The 21,564-nt window shown below is 39.5% G+C and overlaps 1 protein-coding gene across 2 annotated transcripts in view; it reads right to left on the reverse strand.

Moving 5' to 3' along the window:
- Positions 1–3,812: 3,812 nt before the first annotated feature.
- The window catches only part of LOC123771473 (uncharacterized), a 31,919-nt gene continuing 14,167 nt past the window's right edge, over positions 3,813–21,564 (reverse strand). Inside the window, exons 6-9 of one of the 2 annotated variants that reach the window (XM_045764027.2) lie at positions 13,389–13,577; positions 10,151–10,761; positions 9,967–10,030; positions 3,813–8,986 (exon numbers count right to left, since the gene is read on the reverse strand). In XM_045764027.2, the coding sequence (XP_045619983.2) occupies positions 8,677–8,986; positions 9,967–10,030; positions 10,151–10,761; positions 13,389–13,577 (1,174 nt within the window). In that variant the 3' untranslated portion in view covers positions 3,813–8,676. Of the gene's footprint in view, positions 8,987–9,966; positions 10,762–13,388; positions 13,578–21,564 lie in introns of both variants that reach the window. The other variant, XM_045764026.2, reaches the window with a different exon arrangement.

Raw genomic sequence — 21,564 nt, forward strand, 5'->3', positions numbered from 1 at the left:
GGACCCCAAACTCATCCTGTGGGCGGTAGTGGACCCCAAACTCATCCTGTGGGCGGTAGTGGAAAAGGCTAGAGACATAATGGTCTCAGGGATCTAACCCCACAGTTCATTTAACTAAACAAGTTACAGTCTTGATAAGCTAGTTAGATGGTTTAATGTATTATATGAACAGTGGATACAAGAACGACCGCAAGCACAGTCTTTTAACACGAGGCCTGGTCGAGGACCGGGCCGCGGGGACGCTAAACCCCGAAATCATCTCAAGATAACCTCTTAAGATGAGGAACAACACACATTTAACATAGTCCAATGCAGAATTAACACTGTTAAGTGGACTAACACGTGTAGTTTTAACCGGCAAGTAATATAGCCAGTGTCGCCCCGCTGGTGTCAGGCTTAAATGAGTCCTGATATTGTCCCTTATACCGCCCACAGGATGGGTATGGGGTGCATAATGAAATACACCAACCTATAAACCTTCCTTGTAGCAGTCTTAGGCTCCTCCAAATCCTCCTCGCCATAAATAAGGAAACATAAATGAATAATCTTCATTAGTTATGATCCACACACACTTGTGTACAATGGGAGCTTCTTGCAGTCCCACGGACTGAGTGAGAATGTTGTCATATTTTCCCATAAATAAACATAATTTCCTTGTACTTACCTTATATGACGTCACTGTTGCCTTCCATTGTAATATATCCAATTGTCTCTGGTAAAAACTTCACTGAACTATTAAAAATAGGATATTTTTAACCTACAAAGTTATGCGTGACGACAGTAGGAACCCGCGACAGCTGATAAAATCCCGTTTTCTTCTGCTAATTCCGCCAATGAGAGAAAACTGTATTTTTGTATTTTCGACCTAAAAAATATATACAAAACTAAATGTTTTTGACCCTCTGCAGAAAACGGACATTTATATAATATGCTTAACATAGAAACAAATTATATAATCCTCTCCATTTGTTCTCTGGTCCAATTTTTCCCCATAGATTTTAAATTATTCCCTTGCCTGAGGATTCCCTGCAAGTGGAACACTTTGAGAATTCACTTATATAATAATAATTCATTTTGTCGGGGACAGACAGCCTGTGAATATACCGCCCACCCCAACCACTTGGGCTGGACGGTAGAGCGACGGTCTCGCTTCGTGCAGGTCGACGTTCAATCGCCGACCGTCGAAGTGGTTGGGCACCATTCCATTCCCCCGTCCCATCCCAAATCCTTATCCTGACACCTTCCCAGTGCTATATAGTCGCAATGGCTAGGCACTTTCTCTTGATAGTTCCCTTCCCCTTCCACCGCCCACCACCAAGGGATGTGAATACAGCTTTGACAACAATACTAATTTGTTGACCAGACCACACACTAGAAGGTGAAGGAACGACGACGTTTCGGTCCGTCCTGGATCATTCTCAAGTCAAAAACATACTTTAGCCACGTTATTGTGACTCATCGCCTGCAATACTAATTTCACTGAGAAGCTCCTTATATTAAATTAAATACTCACTCCACAAAATCTCTTGTGCTATTTTCATTTACAAAACCCTTTTCTTAAATGCAAACCATTCTGAAACTTCCTAGACAGATGTAAGGGAGCAATATATAGATTTTTCTTTTTTAAAGTTGTTCAATGTCAACCAATATTTTTTGACTAGTTGTATATGAAAAGGGCTGCAATTGTTCCAAATTTCAGTACTGCAGCCTAAATAGAAAGGGAGATTTTTTTCAACGATTATTACACATTTTCAAGTGTGTATATACAACCACATCTTTCAGATATAATCATTCTATGACACTTTTCTGCCACATTAGCATATAATAAAGAATCTGATGCCGCGGATTTTCCAAAATATGTTTAGTTTTACTAATACAAATAATCAAAGTTGCCCCCCAAAAATATGCATAAATATCATGTTTATTGCTATTATAAAATCAATAATGAACTTAGGAAAAAACGCTGGCCACAGATTCTAGAGACATCAGCTCTACATATAAGGTGTAAGTTTCATGTAAATTAAATAAAAAATGAAAGTTATATGAACGTTTATGTTACTTGAATATAAATAAGTAAAAAATAAAGTCTAAGGTGCTGCCATCTGTGGCTGAAGTTGACATCAACCAATTTCCTCCAAAATTGGCACCAGCAAAACCCCTTCTACCCACGGAAAGTACCATTGATGATGTTGTTTAGGGGCGACATGGGATCGGATACCCGTGAAGGGTTAATCGCGAAACGAATGTTGCTTATCAGCGGAAACAAATGTCCCTCGCGGCAAATAAACACACAGATGGGCAGATGATTGGAGAGCCCCAAGAGTCCCCTTAGGGAGGCAAAGGACTCCTGGTTCAACCTTGACGACGAGTGGACTTCTGGACACCTCCTCCGCCTGGGAACCGTCTGATCACGTTCTGTTTTCGCGTTTTGGCTTTGCTACTGCCGTTTGGCATCCCTATTCAACGGTCCAATTGTACGACGCCTGGCGCACATATCGCCTTGGGTCACGGGATTGTTGATAGACTTTTTTTTTTTGGCGTGTTCTGGCTGGTTTTCCCGGCGGGGTGACGGTGTTCGGAGGCCGGCTTGGCCGAGAGGTGCCGGGGGTTGGCGGGTCTTGGTGGGCTCCTGGTGTGCCCTCAGTCGTGGTGGGCGGCCGACTTCTGCTCTGTTGGAAGACGCTGGATGACTTTCTGCGTTTTAGTTGGGGGCCGAGTTTGGTTTTGCTACCTGGTGTTCTCTGTGTGGGGCGAGGCCGGTGCTTGTCACCCTGAGGGACTCCTGTAGCTCCCCAGTCATCTGCCTGTCTGAGTTTCTTTGCCGCATGGCATATTAGTTTCCAGTGATTGGCGTCATTTGTTTCGCGATTTGGCTTGGCGTTTCACCTTTCCGGGCTTCGCGATTAACCCTTACCGAGTACGCCGGGGCGCATCCGATGCCACGATCGTCGTCGCCCATAAATCAACAACAATAGGGAGGCAAGCACCAGCCCCGCCTTACATAGAAAACTGAGTAGCAAAACCAAAAACTCGACCCCAACTAAAACGCAAGTAATCCAATGCCCCCCGGGCAGAGCATAAGGCAGCCGCCCATCACGGCTGAGGGCACACCATGAGCTCACCAATTCCTGTCATCTCTCGGCCAAGCCGGCGCCGGACACCGTCACCCTGCCTGAAGAACCATCCAGAAAACGTTCAAAGTCTATCAATTATCCTGTGACTCAGGGCGATGTGTCCCAGGCGTCATAACAATCCAGACCGTTGAATAGGAATGCCAAACGGTAGTATCAAAATCCAAAATTGCGAAACAGCACGATCCGGCGGCTCCCAGACGGAGGTGTCCAGGTGTCCACTCGTCGTCAAGGTTGAACCAGGTGTCCCCCCTATGTTGTTCAATCTCATTTTCTAGGATTTGTTTACCTTGTTGATTGTTTGGTCTCGCCTGTCCTCCTGGTGGCTGCCTTTTCTGGGTTAGGGTGATCTCTTATTCCCTTCTTGGCGCCAAGTTAACAATGTTCATTATGACGCTTCGTAACAATAGAATAACTATTGACAATTTTGAAGCTAACCATACTACAGTATTTAATTAGGAGAAAAAGAAAAAGACCTCTGAATTCAGTGGAATCCCAGGATATGTAACTTTCACCATGTCATAGTTAAGTGGAGAATGCGTGGTTTAAAAGTACCTGTACCCAAATCAAGGGTTCGAATTCCCCCTGCATTTTTCCAACTGATTTTTTCTGTGATATATTAGTGATTTCCTTGTGTATTTGTTTCATTTTTATTACAAAGGGTTAATTAAATTTACCACAAAATATTTTAGCTCTTTTCAATAAATAACATATAAAATGTTACATTTTTTTCTTTTCAATAAATAAAATATAAAATTGTACATTTTCCTCTTTTCAATAAATATAATGTAAAATTGTACATTTCCCTTAACATAAAATATTTGTCATCATAAAATTAAATCACAGAACCTGAAGTACCTGTACTGTACAGTACAGTTTCATATGAGCCAATGATGTATGATTTTTATTGAAAATAATTTGGAACTTAAATTTTATAACTGCATATATTGCTTTGGAGAAAGAGAATAAAAAATGAGGTAGTAAATGTAATTAAACTTATTTTTTGTGGGCCACCAGCATCTCCAAAGCTTAATTCTGAGACCACCAGGTGTCAGCACATCAAGACGCAGCCCAACATATCATAACCCGTGGATGGTAAATACCCTGATAAATAGGGTAAATCAGTCAGGAAAAATACCCTGACTTTGATGTACCTGACCACCACTAGATGGTAGCCTAGGTCACCTGAGGGAACAGGATGAGGAGCTACAAGGGGAAACTATCAGAAATGGAGGTTTTATTACATTCTGGGAGGGACTCCTCAGTAGCTTCCCGAGCTTGCTCACAACAGCACCTCATTAAAGGATATCAACTTTTCCAAAGGAGGAGGAGACAGCAAATTCATGGGTGAAGACCAGCAGGAGAGGAAGGCCCAAACCAAAGAATGAAGATGTTTGGAACAATATATGTGAGAGACAACAAGCATATCTCACTGTTGGGGTTAGGGCTAAGTGAGCAAAACAGGACCGAGATCATAAGTGTCTCCTGGCTGGAAGGGAATTATCAGGGGAACCGCCAAGCCAAAACAACTATATAGCACTGGAAGGGGTCAGGATAAGGATTTGGGACGGGACGGGGGAAGGAATGGTGCCCAACTACTAGGACAGTCGGGGATTGAATGCCAACCTGCATGAAGCGAGACCGTTGCTTTACCATCCAACCCAAGTGGTGGAGGTCAAAGAACACCAAATACAATTTTAGAAAGCTAGGACACCCCCCTTCACCCCCCCACCCCACACACACACACTAAACACTAGTAAGGGTGTCACCACCAAGGCCAAATTTGATGTCGAGATAGTACATGAACTGCTCAGCTCTAATTTCCATGAAACTTGCATAAATGAATACCTCATAGGAATCTGCCCAATATGATCCTAATTTTGAGTGATTACTGTGTAGCCAGCAATCAGCAAATCAAGAAGAGCCAGGACAGAAAAGATAACACCACAGTAAAAAAAAAAAAAGAAACGAGTTTACTTTGGCATACCTCGTACACAAATGAACAGTAGAGAGCCAATGAACCAATGAAGCAGAATGCACTGGCAAACCCCAAGAAGAGGTGAAGCCCCAGGGAAAAAAAAACCCAGCCGGGATAACTAGTGAGAAGGCTTGGACTCTTGGGTGGAACCAGCCACATGGGAGCCTGTGCAAGAATGTGTGCAAAATGTTTAAGTAAAAGCCAAATCCACTTAGCTGAAATTGAGTTGTCAATGGGTCTTGCAGAGGGGGACAGCGGTGTTGAACTGATATGAAGTAAAAGAATGAGGAACAAGATAGCGGAGATCTCAAGTGACCTGGCCTGTCACCTAGTGGAAGTCAAGCAAATCAATCAGGGTATTCAACCCATAGCAACAATTATTTTCTTTGTTGACCTAGTGGGTGCCTAATTTCCTTCAAGCAGTCACTAGTTTTGTTGTGCCTATGTATTTTGGTTGGTTTCATCAGTTTTATGGTTGACCTTTGATCCTTGCACTCCCCTCACCTAATAGAAAGCCGGATTCTGGTAAGCAATGGAAGGGTCTGAGATGCTTGGTGGAATCGGAGTTAGATTCGAAGAAATACATAGGGGTCCTTCCCAGAGAAGACTAGTGATGAAAGAAAATATACTTGTTATTCTGACCTAAAAAATAAGGCACAAGGTAAAATACAGTATTATACAGTATAATAATTTATACTGTAATTAGTTTTGTTGGGGACAGGACGCCTACATATACACTGCATATGCAGTACTTTAGACCTGCATCGAGGTCTTCCCAAGATCGCACTACTGATCTTCCCCAGGATGCATCCTCCACAGTAGGTGCCTAACTCCTGGGTACCTAATTACTGCTAGAGATGAAAGAAAATGTGCCCAACCATTTCTATCCTTTTCAGGAATAGAACTGGATTCCTCAACCGTGTTAATAATGTGACTTAATTGCACAAAATCAATTAATCTGACCTGGATGAAATTGCAAAGCACTTCAAATTATGAATTAGTTAATCTTGGTACTGTATAAGTAACCTTGAAACCTTAATAATTCAAGAGTAACTAGGATATTTATTTAATTTTCAATTAACAGGCTTAATTAAAGGGTTGATTTTTGCCATATTTAAAAATCTGGCAAACACAATATATTCAGATCCCAAGATTAACTATTATTATCCTCTAGTATTGGCATAATGCCAAACAGCATCCTAACAACAAGAACTAAAAATAATTAATAAATTCATTCTTAAACAAAGAAAAATTATTCTCAATTCAGAAGCATACAATTTGAAGGGTTGTATATTTGTCATTGTTTAGTATCCTGTGCAATATACAATTACTAGCTGCAGTACAGGACAATTGTAAACATTAATCTTTCCAATTACCCTTAAATGTTACCTACCTTGAGGTTACCTTGAGGTGCTTCCGGGGCTTAGCGTCCCCGCGGCGTCCCCTGATAAAATAAGCACATAAAAAATGGGACTGACTACACCCATACTGGAAGTAAATTGGATGAGAAATTTTTTACAGATAGACAAAAGCAAGCAGTGATTGGCAATGTATCTGACTAGAAAAATGTCTTTAGCAGAGTACCTTAAGGTTCAGTTTTTGCACCAGTAATGTTTATTAACAATATAAATGATCTACCATAGGAATTACATGAACATGTATGTAGATGATCCTTGAATTTGTTAGGGAAATTCGGGGATTTGGAAGACTGTATTGCCCTCCAAAATGATCTAGATACAATGAGTGAGTGGAGCAACACATGGCAGATGAAATTCAATATACAGTATGTCACATAATGGAATGCAGAATAGGAGAGAACAGATAAATTACGTTAAAAGATATTAAAAACCAATGACAATGAAAGAGAACGAGTAACAGTTCTGAATAGTAAACTATCACCAGACGACTACATGAAGGGGGACTGTAAGCAGTGCCTATGCTGTTTTGCATAAGTACTGTTTTGTTTTATTTTTCAATAATTTGCATTGAAATCTGCCAGATCATGGCAGATTTCAGAACCATGCTTAAATATGTGGATGTAGAAATATTGAAAAACAGTTCACGCAATTTGTGAGATCAAAATTAGTACTGGTATATGCAGTAGCGAAGGCTAATATCGCAAGAAGCAAATAAATAAATAAGAAATGGAATAAAGGCATGCTACTAAATGCCTCCAGGAGCTTAAAAACATGAACTATGAGGAGAGTTTGGAGGCATTAAGCATGGAAGGAAAAAAAAAAAGGCAATATGATCATTATGTACAAAATGGTAACAGGAATCATCAAAATTGACAAAGAAGAATTTTTGAAACCTGTAACTATAAAACAAGAGGTCATGGATTCAGAATAAGGAAACATAGGTGCCGAAAAAATACAAGAAAATTTGCGAACAGAGCAGTAAATGGTTGAAATAAGTTAAGTGAAAAGGAAGTGAAGGCCAAAACCATCATTAGTTTCAAAGTGTCATATGATAAAAAGTAATGGGAAGACGAAACATCACAAGCATAGTTCTCATCCAGTAACTACACTTAGGTATCTGTAATTACAATATTCTACTAAAGATGGAACTGAATAAACTTCAATCATGAAGACAAATAATTCTGACATGATAAAGAATAATTTAGAAACTTAGTCATTGCATTAACACCCTGTACAACAATTTCTTTCCCACTACTGTACCCACAAACTGCTTTATGGTCTGACCTTTTTAATTAATTCCCACATACATTACAAATTGCTGTGATAATGCTATAGATCATAATTTATAAAGAAAACTTCCTGATACAATAATACATAAATAACTACACAGAGACATAACATTAACATGATATATCAGTGAACAAATCCAACAGGAGCCTTGATGAGGGTTCGAACCTATGCACTGGGTGTTCCCAGAGGCGCTCTAGTCGACTACACCACGACATGGTTTACCATGTCGCAGTGCAGTCGACTAGACATTTCTTCCCACAGTCGACATTTACCGTGTCGTGATGCAGTCGACTAGAGCGTGACTGGAAACACCCAGCGCTCATGTTCGAACCCTCATCAACACTCCTGTTGGATTTATTCCCATTAATAACTGATCTACAATACTAACATAAATTGAAAGTCATTTTGATTTCTTGAGTAATGTAATGATTTCTTACAGTAATGTATGAATATTGTAAATCTACAGTAATGTACATATATTATTGTAGATTTCCTGAGAATCTACAGTAAAATATAAATATGAAAAATACTTCACCTGCAGTAATATGTCTTGCAGTTAATACACAACAAAATTCATTTTGGGAAAACAGTGAAGACGCAAGCTTCAATAGCTCGAGTTAACAGCAATGGGATTTAAGTCTTGGATTTTTGTTCAAATAATGATTCGATGAAAAATTTGGATTTGACCTTTGTGTAAATAACTATTATCTTAAGAAGTTACGAGCTTGATACGTATAAGGATACTTTTACATAGTGATTCAAAGTAACTTTTCCAGTCATATTACCTGGAATGATACCATTATGTACACACAAATCCATTTCTTGGAATTGTATAAATTTATTTTACCCCCTTTGTCATCTAATTCCAATTTTCATCTTCATTAACATCTGCTGCTAATCCTGCCCTATCCCAGTCCCAGTCTTCATCTCTAAAATTGAATGGAGTTTCAACATTGTCATTGCATTCACAATCAAACTTGTCCATATTGCTGCTTTGCTCATCATCAGTATAACATCCATACTCATCATTTTCATTCACGTCTTCAGCAGAGTCTTCATCATACTTGTTTTCACCTGCAGAATAATCCGATTCTTCCCAAAGTTGTATCTTTACCTGCCAGTTCTCACCATCAGCAATTACCTCGAAACACTCGTCTTCAACTGCTAAACTGAAAATATACAACTAGATTTTAGAAGATTATAAAGTGTGATCATATGGGTATGCTGTCCTCTTCTAGAGACATACTGTCTAAAGATCCTCATTTTTAATTACTGTACTGTCTTGACTTTCTATGTTTTATTTCACGTGAGCTGATCATAATGCATTTGGTAGATATTATAACTTATATATTACGTGTATGTATGTATTACTTATTTTTATGATTTATACTTAACCCTCAATGTTTGGCATTCGATTTAAACCCATACTTGCCTATGTGCACAAAAATATATAAATATATTTTTTCCTTATAGAATGACTAATTTGGATGAAAAATATACAGAAGTGTAAATAAACCTAATAGAGTATCTGCATTCTAGTAGGGTTCATGCACTGAACAAGTTCTGCTTGTGGCAGCCCACCCCACCCATCTGTCATCGTCAATGCCTGCAGTCACCAGCACTCAATACCATGAGCCCGACATTTCATGATGTTAAATGTCTAGTCAATCATTTTTACTGATATGAATGTATGAAGGAATATGTATAAAATCCCATTATAATTACACGATATACATACCAATTACATTCATATGGTTTTCACAACTCCTTAAGGTTGTAATGAAGTACAGTATACCAGGTGAATCAATCATCATTTGAAGATAATAATAAAGGAACTACAGAAGGCCTATTGGCCCATGCGAGGCAGTTCATATAAAGCATATTGGCCTCACATGGACCAATGGCCCTTTATTATGATGATCAAATGATGAATGACTGACCTTATATACTTCATTATACCGATATAGAGTTGTGAAAACCACATGAACATAATTGGCACAGTATACACATGCAATTACTGTACATGTATCTCTTAAATTAAAACTTTGTCCTTATATTAACAGTACTGTACTCTCAACACCCTCTAACAACTTCAATTGCAAAACAAAATATATTATAAACTCTTATCCAGCATTACATTTAACTGTACCTGATAAAATTGTTTGATATGTTATGGTCTGAAGAATTATTCACCCATGCTGAGAGCGATTTTCCTGGAATGACAGCATATTTGTCATTTATTATAAAGAAAAAAAATTCATGATCAGTTCCCTTATTCCAATCAATTGCTTCTTCACTCTCAACATGTTCCGTTGCAAAATATATCAGCTCACCATCTCCTGAACAGGGTGTTGTTTCTGGAAGTTGACTCTTCAAGGAGAGGGTCCCTAGAGGAAGTTCATCTAGGTCGAAATTTGTGGTTTCAAAGTCATTTTTAATATTCCTTTCCAAAATATCCTCTTTTTTCTTCCTTTGTTCTATATCTGCTAGCTTCTTTCTTTCTGCTTTACATTGCCTTGTATCTTCTGTTCTCTCTCCTCTCATGACCACTTCTGTATTTCCTTCCCTGTCAAGACATAGACTCTGTTCCCTAGAGTAAAGATAGGCCTTCAGAGTATGGAATCTAGCTAATGTGTGATCTCTGTCTTGTTCTTCTTGGGTACGTGTGTCAAGTGGGTAGTCAAATTCAGATATTATAGTGAATGAATTCTTAGATACATCAGAAATAGCTGCACTTTCTGAGATCTCTTCTGTACACACAGACTTATGGTAAAAAGTATCAAAAGCCACATCTTCCTTTATGAAGCAAGGCAATAAATTCTCTTGGCCTAATGAGGACTGTACAAAGACTGCCATCTGTGTGCAATAGGTGTTTTCAGGTCCCAATCCACACCCAGACAGCTCCAGGTAATAACCACTATTATTCTGCACAATTTCTTGGCACCTGTAAATGAAAAAACAAATTCTGAGTAGAAATATAAAATAAGCTCCATCTATCTGCATTTTAGGCTATTTCTTTTCCAACAGTTACTGTACAAAATCTCGTTTCAAACACTTCTGTTAAATAAGGCATCTAAAATTAAAAAAGACAAGTACAATATACTAAAAACTAGTGCTGAATGTAATGAAATGCCTCTTTCTGGTAGCTCTGGTTTTCCCTAAAGCTATTGCGCTGAGATGGTTCCCCACTACTGAATCATGCCAGCCACAGGAGTCCTGTTTGGCCTACCAGACCAGAGATCAGAGACCTGGTCTCTGGGCTCTGGTCACAGAGGTACAAGGAGCTGGGGACAATTATTGTCATCCTTACCAAGAAAACATTGGTATCTGGGGGACCTATCAGGAATGGAAGTTTTATTACATTCAAACCTATTTCTGGGAGGGACTCCTCAGTAGCTTCCCGTTCAGTCAATGCTGAATGATAAGATATGACATTAGTAGGCAGAAGATGCTGTTCCACTGAAAAATCTGTGGAATCAACAGTGAAGAAAGCCGACGAAGGAACAGAAAGAGGCAAAGTGATGACCAGGCAGTATTTTACTGCCACCTGAAAGACACACAAGTGGGACACCAATGACCCGACCACTTGCTCACCATACAAATGGTAAAAGACCCGCATCAAACTAGACGGCTAGAGCAGAAGGGAAGGTTAATCTAGCAAGGTATGTAGCTGAGCAAATTTGCTGAAAGAGGCAGAGTTGCAGAAAAATGCCTGGGTTTAGACACCAGGCCCGAAGATCCATAAACCAGGCTGAGCTGGCCAGAAAGAAGCCAGAATGATCACCTTGTCCAAGTACAACTCCAATCTGGACAACTCCATTGATACACACAAATATGTGTCACTGTGCATAATATATTCTTTGAATAATAAAACACACTTTTTCTATAATACTATATACACACATTATATTTAACTATCTACATTTTAATGCTTAATTACGAACACCTAAGCAGTTCTGGAGAATGTAATAATCTGGTAACCAATGATCCAAGCTCAGCTTAGCCCTGCATATTTTGCACCAAGTTGTAACTTCATGCCTTGAATATATTTTACTAATATTTGTTATGATTTTATCATGGTTTTTTGAGTGTAATAATGCACTGTGCTTTCAATCATGTTATATGTATCACAGAATATGAAGAACATCTGTAGGTACAGATATATTCATGTTATTAAGATGCACACCACAATATAATATTAGAACAATAAAAATAATAGTTTTGCTATTATCATACCATGCACACACTCACACACATTACATCTAAATATGTACAAGTTTATGCACTATTACAAACCACTAAGCCATTCTGGAGGGTGTGATAATCTCATAACCAGTGATCCAGGCAGAGCACAGCACCACATGCTCGGTGCTTGATGAAGCAAAGTGGCACCCGATATACTACGCACACCACTACCACTAAGACAAAACATTACTATTATTCTCAGAATCCAGGGGCCAGATTCATGAAGCAGTTACGCAAGTACTTACGAACGTGTACATCTTTCTTCAATCTTTGGCGGCTTTGGTTACATTCATTAAACACTTTAGAAACATGAAAACTTCCCAATCAACTGTTGTTATTGTTATAAACAGCCTCCTGGTGATTCGGAACTCATCAACTGTTTAATAATTGTAAACAAAGCCGTCAAAGATTGAGGAAAGATGTTCAGGTTCGTAAGTACTTGCGTAACTGCTTCGTGAATCTGGCCCCTGGTCAATAAATCTTGAATATGAATAATTTTCTACATGTTAGTATTCCAAAGCAACACGAAGTCCTGTTGCATGATGTGTGGATGCACCAAACGAGCAGCTGTGTGCTCTGCGTTGGAAACATCGTTACCTGCATTAGGATATCTGAACCTTGTACAGTGTCTTAATGACTCTCAGGATCTTTTAAGTTACTATCATTAATAAATTATTAAAGTTTCTTATTTATTTCATCATTCTCGACTGACAATCAAAGATCCTAGGTTCGATTCCAAGCAGAGCAGAAATGGTTGGGCATGTTTTCTTTCACCTAACACTAAATAGGTACCTGGGGCTAGATTCACGAAGCAGTTATGCAAGTACTTACGAATGTGTACATCTTTCCTCCATCTTTGACGGCTTTGGTTACATTTATTAAACAGTTTACAAGCATGAAAACTTCCCAATCAACTGTTGTTATTGTTATAAACAGTCACCTGGTACTTCGGAGCTCATTAACTGTTTAATAATTGTAAACAAAGCCGCCAAAGATTGAGAAAAGATGGACAGGTTCGTAAGTGCTTGCGTAACTGCTTCGAGAATCTGGCCCCTGGTAGTTAAGACATCTGTTGTGGAGTTGCATCCTGGAGAAGGTCAGTAGTTCAACCTTGGGTAAACATACATACACAGGCTGCCTATCCCCAACAAAATTAATTATTAATTATTATTTTGGCCGAGTTTCTCATAGATTTGAGTTAGTGAGTAGTTACACATTCAACTCTACATCTTTCATGGTTAAACCATTTATCTTTATAGTCCATTTATCACCTTTGTGGTGTACACATACATAACAAAACTCAAATGAGTATCCTAATGAGCTTACCACTGATGAAATTCCTCTGCAGTCCATTCAAACTTGTGATCCCAATGCCTGAAAGACCCTGGAATGTGGTCAGGGATAAACTTGTTGAAGTCAGCATTAGGTGTTGTTATGATTACCAGTTTAGGGCTTATGTCTTTGAACACACATCTGACCAGCTCAGGCAGCTCTGATACCTTCATGTGTTCAATTCTGAGAGGACAAATTGTAACAATTTATTAGTACGTTATTACACAAGTCTAAAATACCATTATTAACACTGCACTATATTACATAGTTTATATAAACACAAGGTAACTACAAGGTAATTATAGTAAGTTGAGTTGATTCAGAAAGGAAAAAAAAATCAAGTGCTTAATGTAATGAAATGCTCTTTTCTGGGTATATCTTGAGGTTATCTTGAGATGATTTCGAGGCATAGCGTCCCCGCGGCCCAGTCCTCGACCAGGCCTCTTTTTTTTTTCTTACACACCTCCAGGAAGCAGCCCATAGCAGCTGTCTAACTCCCAGGTACCTATTTGCTGCTAGGTGAACAGAAGACTACAGTTCGCTCGAAGGGCAAGGCAACGAAGGGAGTGCAGGCCCCTAAAAGGTGCTCACAAAGTAAAGGAAGCAGGTAAGCAAATTTTGGTTGTGGGAGATTCCCAGGTGAGGTATCTGGATAGAGCTTTTTGTGCCATAGATAGGGGAAATAGGTTAAGGGGTTTCCTATCCAGGAGCAGGAATTGGTGGTATAGTAAACAACATGAATGATATTATGGCTGGAAATGGGAACAAACCCATTGTTTAAATCAGTGCAGGTGGAAATGATGTAGGACTAGTTAGGAGTGAGGCACTGATACAGAGGTTTAAGACAGCCATAGAATTAGTTAGGGGCAAGGGAGCAATCTTGATCATAAGTGGCATTCTTCCAAGAAAGGGAGTTGGAAATGAATGGTTGTCCAGGGCACTTGACGTTAATTGCCAACTGGACAAATATTGTAAATCAAATGCAATATCATTCATTGATAACTGGGAACACTTCAATGGAAGGAATGACATGCATGCTAGAGATGGGGTGCTTTTATCTAGGACTGGGGTTGTTGCTGTTGCCAACTCAAGTGGAACTGGTGGTTGAAGGTTTGTTTGGGATTAAACTGTTAGTAAATGGTGGTATGGGAATTGATATGGAGAAAGGAAGCAATAAAAGTATGCATTGGTGAGAGGAAAAAATGGCAAAATGAATAGGGAAAGAGAAGGGTCTCAAAATAACAATACACTTAAGGTATATTACATGAACAGTAGTAGTCTAAGAAACAAAATAAACCATTTAAATGCTTTTGTCTGCACAGTAACAATAGATATTATTGCACTTACAGAAACATGGATGAATGTAGTACAGTAAACATCGAACTATTAGCTGAAACGGAATTAGACTATTTCACACAGGTATTTCATATGTTAGACATGGAGGGGGAGTAGCCTTATATGTTAGGGAAAATTTGAAATGTAGTTTCAAAGAGGGAATCAAAACTGAGCTACACATACAAACTATTTGGGTAGAATTAAATGAAAAAGCTAAAAATCTTATAATAGGAGTTATATACAGGCCACCAAACTTAGACAGAATGGAAGCAGAGCATCTATGGGATAAAATATTTAGAGCATCTAGGTCAAACAGATGACTTTAGTTACCCATGTGTCATGGGAGACTTTAATTTTAGTGGAATAAATTGGTTTAACAGAACAGGAAATAATGAAGCAGAAGATTTTCTAGAATTAAATGACTACAGTATTGCTTTCTTAAGCAACCAATGCGTGAAAATAATATTTTAGACTTAGTGTTAACAGGGATTACAACAAATTAATGATATCGAAATAGGAAGTGAGCTAGGGAACAGTGATCACAAAGAAATCAGATTTAGCATAGAATGGAATAGATTTGTAGGAGAAAATTCTGTTAAAGTGCCAGATTTTCAAAAAGCTGATTTTAATGGTCTAAGAATTTTTTGGGGTGAAATAGATTGGAAAGTCCTTGGCATGGGGGGTGGGCCGGTCTTGGAGCGAGACGTGAACCCAAGAATGGATGATGTAAAAAGGATGATCACCCAAAATAAGAAGAGATTGGGTAAGTCCTTGTTGCTCAGTTTGGGTGTGAACTCATGATGACACGACTTCATGGGAAGAAGCCCCTTCTCCATATTTAGGATCCTTACTGGGTGACGCTCCGGTGCATGCTCCGCTGGTGCCCTGGTGGTAGTAGTGGAATACTTTTTTTTATTGATCAGCGTGGTACAGGAAAACCTTTTTGTTTATTTATCAGCAGCTCCCTGATGAGTCAAAAGCCCATGATAAATTGGGGGGCCCCTGATAAGGCCCAGTTCTGGACCTGAGAAACCATGCTGGAGAACACCTAATCCTAGATGACTTGAAAGGGGCAAGGAAAGGAGGCCTACCAGGAAAATCCAAACCCCAAAAAGAGGGAAAGGATTGACCAACCACTCTGCGAATACCCAGTGTGCCCCAAGCCAGCCAATGTCACTCTTAACCCGAGTAAAGGCAGGAAATCCCAAGACAACTGATCCATCCTGGCCAAGAGCCACCACGGGTAAGGAGAACCTCTAAGGGACTGACCCCCAAACACCTCACGGAAGAAAACCCTGAAGCGCAACGGTAGCAATAGGGAGTACACAGGAAAGACAACTCTGTGCATATACAGCTACAAGAACTCTTAAATCCAAGCTCATGCTACACTTCACAGTGTACAGGAATGCCAGCAAGGAAAAAAAAAAAACACCCCCATAGCTGAAACAGCTAGATTGGAGCCCAAGCAACAGAAAGGCAACCTGGCACACACTAACGTCAGCGTAGAACTGAAGGTTGTGTAGCAGGCTGACAGGAAGCTACCTCACTCCTCTCCCCATACGAGTAGGGGAGGTGGGGCAAACAAGCTTGCACTAGCTTGGAGAGATTTTTATCATTTGTTTGCATAGTTGGAGAGATTTTGATCATTTGTTTACATAGCCAGAGAGATTTTAATAATTTGTTTATATAGTTGGAGAGATTTTGATCATTTGTTTACTTAGTTGGAGAGGTTCTTTCGGTGGTTCTCGAGGCTGCAGTCTACTTAAGCTAGCAGTGGTCTGGTTTGTCTCGCTGACTTTCTGGTTGCCTTACCCAGTGGTGGCACCATTGAATAAATGTCACTGATCCTGTGCCTCTGTGAGGGGGACCAGGTACTGGCGCAGGTCCCCGGTAGGCCAATAGATCTAGTATATGGTACACTATCAGTGATAGTACCTTTAGGGAACCACAAGGGACTTCCTTCATAAAGGCTAACTATTTGGAAACCCAAATTCCAGCCAAATTCAGATCAGACTCGAAGCAATGGTTCTGGTTAATAAGAGAGAAAATCAAATATAGCACTAAGGTGACCCAAAACATCAATCACGGTACTCCCAGCTGGAATTCCACTGAATCCACAGTAAGTCTGGAGACTTCTACTCAAGCCAGTCCAAGTTTTTACATATAATCCCCAAACACACTGGTAATTACCTAAGTGTAATTACCTAAGTGTAGTTACAGGATGAGAGCTACGCTCGTGGTGTCCCGTCTTCCCAGCACTCTTTGTCATATAACGCTTTGAAACTACTGACGGTCTTGGCCTCCACCACCTTCTCACTTAACTTGTTCCAACCGTCTACCACTCTATTTGCAAAGGTGAATTTTCTTATATTTCTTCGGCATCTGTGTTTAGCTAGTTTAAATCTATGACCTCTTGTTCTTGAAATTCCAGGTCTCAGGAAGTCTTCCCTGTCGATTTTATCAATTCCTGTTACTATTTTGTATGTAGTGATCATATCACCTCTTTTTCTTCTGTCTTCTAGTTTTGGCATATTTAATGCTTCTAACCTCTCCTCGTAGCTCTTGCCCTTCAGTTCTGGGAGCCACTTAGTAGCATGTCTTTGCACCTTTTCCAGTTTGTTGATGTGCTTCTTAAGATATGGGCACCACACAACAGCTGCATATTCTAGCTTTGGCCTAACAAAAGTCATGAACAATTTCTTTAGTATATCGCCATCCATGTATTTAAATGCAATTCTGAAGTTAGAAAGCATAGCATAGGCTCCTTGCACAATATTCTTTATGTGGTCCTCAGGTGATAGTTTTCTATCTAGAACCACTCCTAGATCTCTTTCTTTATCAGAATTCTTTAAAGATTTCTCACATAATATATAGGTTGTGTGGGGTCTATGTTCTCCTATTCCACATTCCATAACATGACATTTATTAACATTAAATTCCATTTGCCAAGTGGTGCTCCATATACTTATTTTGTCCAGGTCTTTTTGAAGGGCATGACAGTCATCTAAATTTCTTATCCTTCCTATTATCTTAGCATCATCAGCAAACATGTTCATATAATTCTGTATACCAACTGGTAGATCATTTATGTACACAATAAACATCACTGGTGCAAGAACTGAACCCTGTGGTACTCCACTTGTGACATTTCTCCATTCTGATACATTGCCTCTGATTACTGCCCTCATTTTTCTATCGGTCAGAAAATTTTTCATCCATGATAGAAGCTTACCTGTCACCCCTCCAATATTTTCCAGTTTCCAGAACAACCTCTTATGTGGAACTCTGTCGAAAGCCTTTTTTAGGTCCAGATAGATGCAGTCAACCCAACCATCTCTTTCCTGTAATATCTCTGTGGCTCGATCATAGAAACAGTAAATTCGATACACAGGATCTTCCAGATCGAAAACCATACTGTCTGTCTGATATTATATCATTTCTCTCTAGGTGTTCTACCCATTTAGTTTTGATTAGTTTTTCCAATACTTTCACTATTACACTTGTCAATGATACAGGTCTATAATTGAGGGGGTCTTCCCTGCTGCCACTTTTGTAGATTGGAACTATGTTAGCCTGTTTCCACCCGTCTGCTACGATTCCTGTACACAGGGATGCCTGAAAGATCAGGTGAAGTGGAATGCTGAGCTCAGATGCACATTCTCTCAGAACCCATGGTGAAACGCCATCTGGGCCAGCTGCTTTGTTCTTACCGAGCTCCTTGAGCATTTTTTCCACTTCGTCTCTAGACACCTGTATGTGTTCTATGTTGTTCTCTGGAATTCTTATTGTATCTGGTTCCCTAAAGATTTCATTTTGTACAAACACACTTTGGAACTTTTCGTTTAGTGTTTCACACATTTCCTTTTCATCTTCCGTGAATCTATTTCCCATTTTCAACCTCTGAATATTATCCTTTACCTGCAATTTGTTGTTTATGAATTTATAGAATAGACCTGGTTCTGTTTTACATTTGTCCGCAATCCCTTTTTCAAAATTTCTTTCTGCCTCTCTCCTCACTGCCGTGTAGTTGTTTCTCGCATCTTTGTATCGCTGGTATGTTTGGGGGTTCGGCCTCTTCCTGTATTGATTCCATTTTTGTGTCTTTCGGTCTCTAGCCCTCTCGCAATTTCTATTGAACCAATCCTGTTTCCTAGTTCTGCATCTCTGTTTTGGTATAAATTTTTTTGTGCCTTTATCATATATTTCACAAAACTTGCCATACATCTCATTCACTTCCTTGCCTAGCATCAAGTCTGTCCAATTATACTCACTAAAAAAATTTCTAAGGTCACCATAATGTCCTCTCCTGAAGTCTGGTTTTTCAACTGCTTCAACCTCCTTATTTTCTTCCAGCTTATAACGCATTGCATACTTTATTCCCAAAAAGACATGGTCACTTTTACCCAAGGGAGGAAGGTACTGAATGTCAAATATCTCTTCCTCCTTCCTGGTAAATATCAAATCTAGCATGGAGGGAACGTCCCCTTCCCTCATCCTCGTAGCTTGTTTAACATGTTGATACAAGAATGTTTCCAGGATGAGGTCTACAAATTTACAGGTCCAAAAATCTTCTGTTTTAGCTTCATGTGCTTCCCAGTCTATGGATTTCAAGTTGAAGTCACCGACTATCAACAGTCGTGATCTATCGTTATCCGCTCTCGCTATAATCTCTCTCATTATTGTTATAAGACCTTCACGTTTACTATCTAGCTCCTCCTTTGACCATGTGCTGCTTGGCGGTGGACTATATGCATTTATCATCATTAGTTTATCATCCTCATAGCAGATCTCTAGTGCTATTATGTCAACTTCTTGTGGATTGGCAGTCATTATTTCCTTCACCTTTAGGTGTTCTTTTACCAGCACAGCAACGCCACCGCCTTTCCTAATTTTTCTGTCCCGTCTCCAAATTGAGTAGCCCCTCGGGAATATGACCTCATTTAAAATTACATCTTCAAGTTTTGTCTCCGTGAGTGCAACAATGTCTGGTGTCTGCAGCTGTATTACATCACTTAACTCCAGTATCTTCGATCTCACTCCATCTATGTTGGTGTATGCAATCTTCAGGAACTTGTTCCCCCTCTCCTTATTCTTCACTCCCCCTCTCTCTATTGATTTTGTTGGTTTGCCTTTATGTACCACTTTACTGGTTTGCCTACCCCTATCACTTTGTAGAAAAAAGAATTTATTTCTTCTTCATTCCTGCTCTCATTTAAATGTTTTGCCTCGGCGAGGTTCAGTTTCAGCTTCTCTCTATCTTCTTTTGAAAGATCTCGTCTTAATGACCACCCTTTCCCATCCTCATCCCTTTGCAATTTTCTAGCATTCCTTAGTACTTCTTCCATCTGTTTGGCACCGTTTAGGGTGATCCTCAAAGGTCGATCTTTCCCTTTTACGTACCTGCCTATTCTCCTGTAGTCGCACACATTCTCTCTGTTTGTAAGACCTTCCACGAGGCCAACAATTTTATCTACTACTTTAGCTTCTTCTACAGCTCTTTCTGACCTAGATGTTATCGCCTTTTCTTTGCAGCCAAAAATGATCAGGGACTTACTCCGATCAACTGTGTTTTGCACCAACTTCGGGTTAGATGCCAATTCTTTCCTCACTTCTAGCCTAATGTTTGTTTTATCTTGGTTGCTGCAGTGTTTGACTTCCTTTACTGCTTCTTCTATTTTTTCCTTCTCCTTGGCCACTTGTGCATAAGTGAGTTGCATATCTTTCTTGCACTGTTCTATTCCCTGTGTAACTTCCTCCATCTGTGCTGACAAAAGCTGTTTCTCCTGTTGAATTTCCTTGCCTAACCTATTGTAGTCATTTATGTTTAAATTTACTTTAACTTCTTCCAAAGCTATTTTTAAGAGTTTATTTTCTTCTTCCATGGCTTTGCAATTTGTTTCCAATTGATTCTTATCCTTGCGCAAGTCTTTCACTAAACCCTCAAGACATAAAACTTTGCTATTCAAATGGTCATTACTTTCTTTCAATTTACTAATTATTTCTACATGAGAGTTCACTATAGTATCTAAATTTACCAACTTGTTATGTAGACTACTAATATCAATGCTTTCTTCATTGAATCCCTCAAAATCAAGCTCTGTTTTGTTTTTCCCCTTGCCAGTGGCCATCTTGAATGTTCTTCTCTGCACTGTAAACACTAGGGCAACTTTTTCTCATCCGATTTTTCACTTCCCTTAGCACTTTCCTGTTATCTCACCTATTTTTCAAGAGCACTATACCTTTATGTTCTCTGGGACACCACTCACTACCATCAACCTGTACTACAATACTTAGGATTGTTGAAATATGCTGGAGCTCCTCTGCTGCAAGTCTACTGGTGTAGGTAAAGTAGTTCATGAACCGTATGCTCCAGCTTCAGATACACAAAGAAATCACATCAACGTTATATACAGTATATCAATGAGAAAATTAATTTAACTGGAGCATCGAAGTGACTTGAACCTCAGATATGGAGGTTCGGGTATGGAGTAAAGGTGCACGGCTGGGAATACCCTGATCGCTGGATTGAGTCACCTCATTGCTCCAATTGATTTTCCCGTTGATATATAGTGTATCACATTAGTGCAATTTCTTCGTGTATCTGAAGCTGGAGCATACACTTGATTTATGAATTACTTTACCTACACCCCGAGTGCATGAGGGGTTTTAAGTTAAAACTTGGACTGCCTTTGGTAGAAGACTTGAGATTTCCTGTGCATTCAATGGCCTCCCAAGGTTGCATAACTTATTCCATGTCAAGGTACAGGGGTAAAAGGTGTACAGTAAATGTGATCGCTAGTTCGAGTCACCCTCACTGCTCCAATTGATTTTATCA

The sequence above is a fragment of the Procambarus clarkii genome, chromosome 76 (assembly GCF_040958095.1).
Source record: "Procambarus clarkii isolate CNS0578487 chromosome 76, FALCON_Pclarkii_2.0, whole genome shotgun sequence".
In the NCBI taxonomy this organism is placed as follows: Eukaryota; Metazoa; Arthropoda; class Malacostraca; order Decapoda; family Cambaridae; genus Procambarus; species Procambarus clarkii.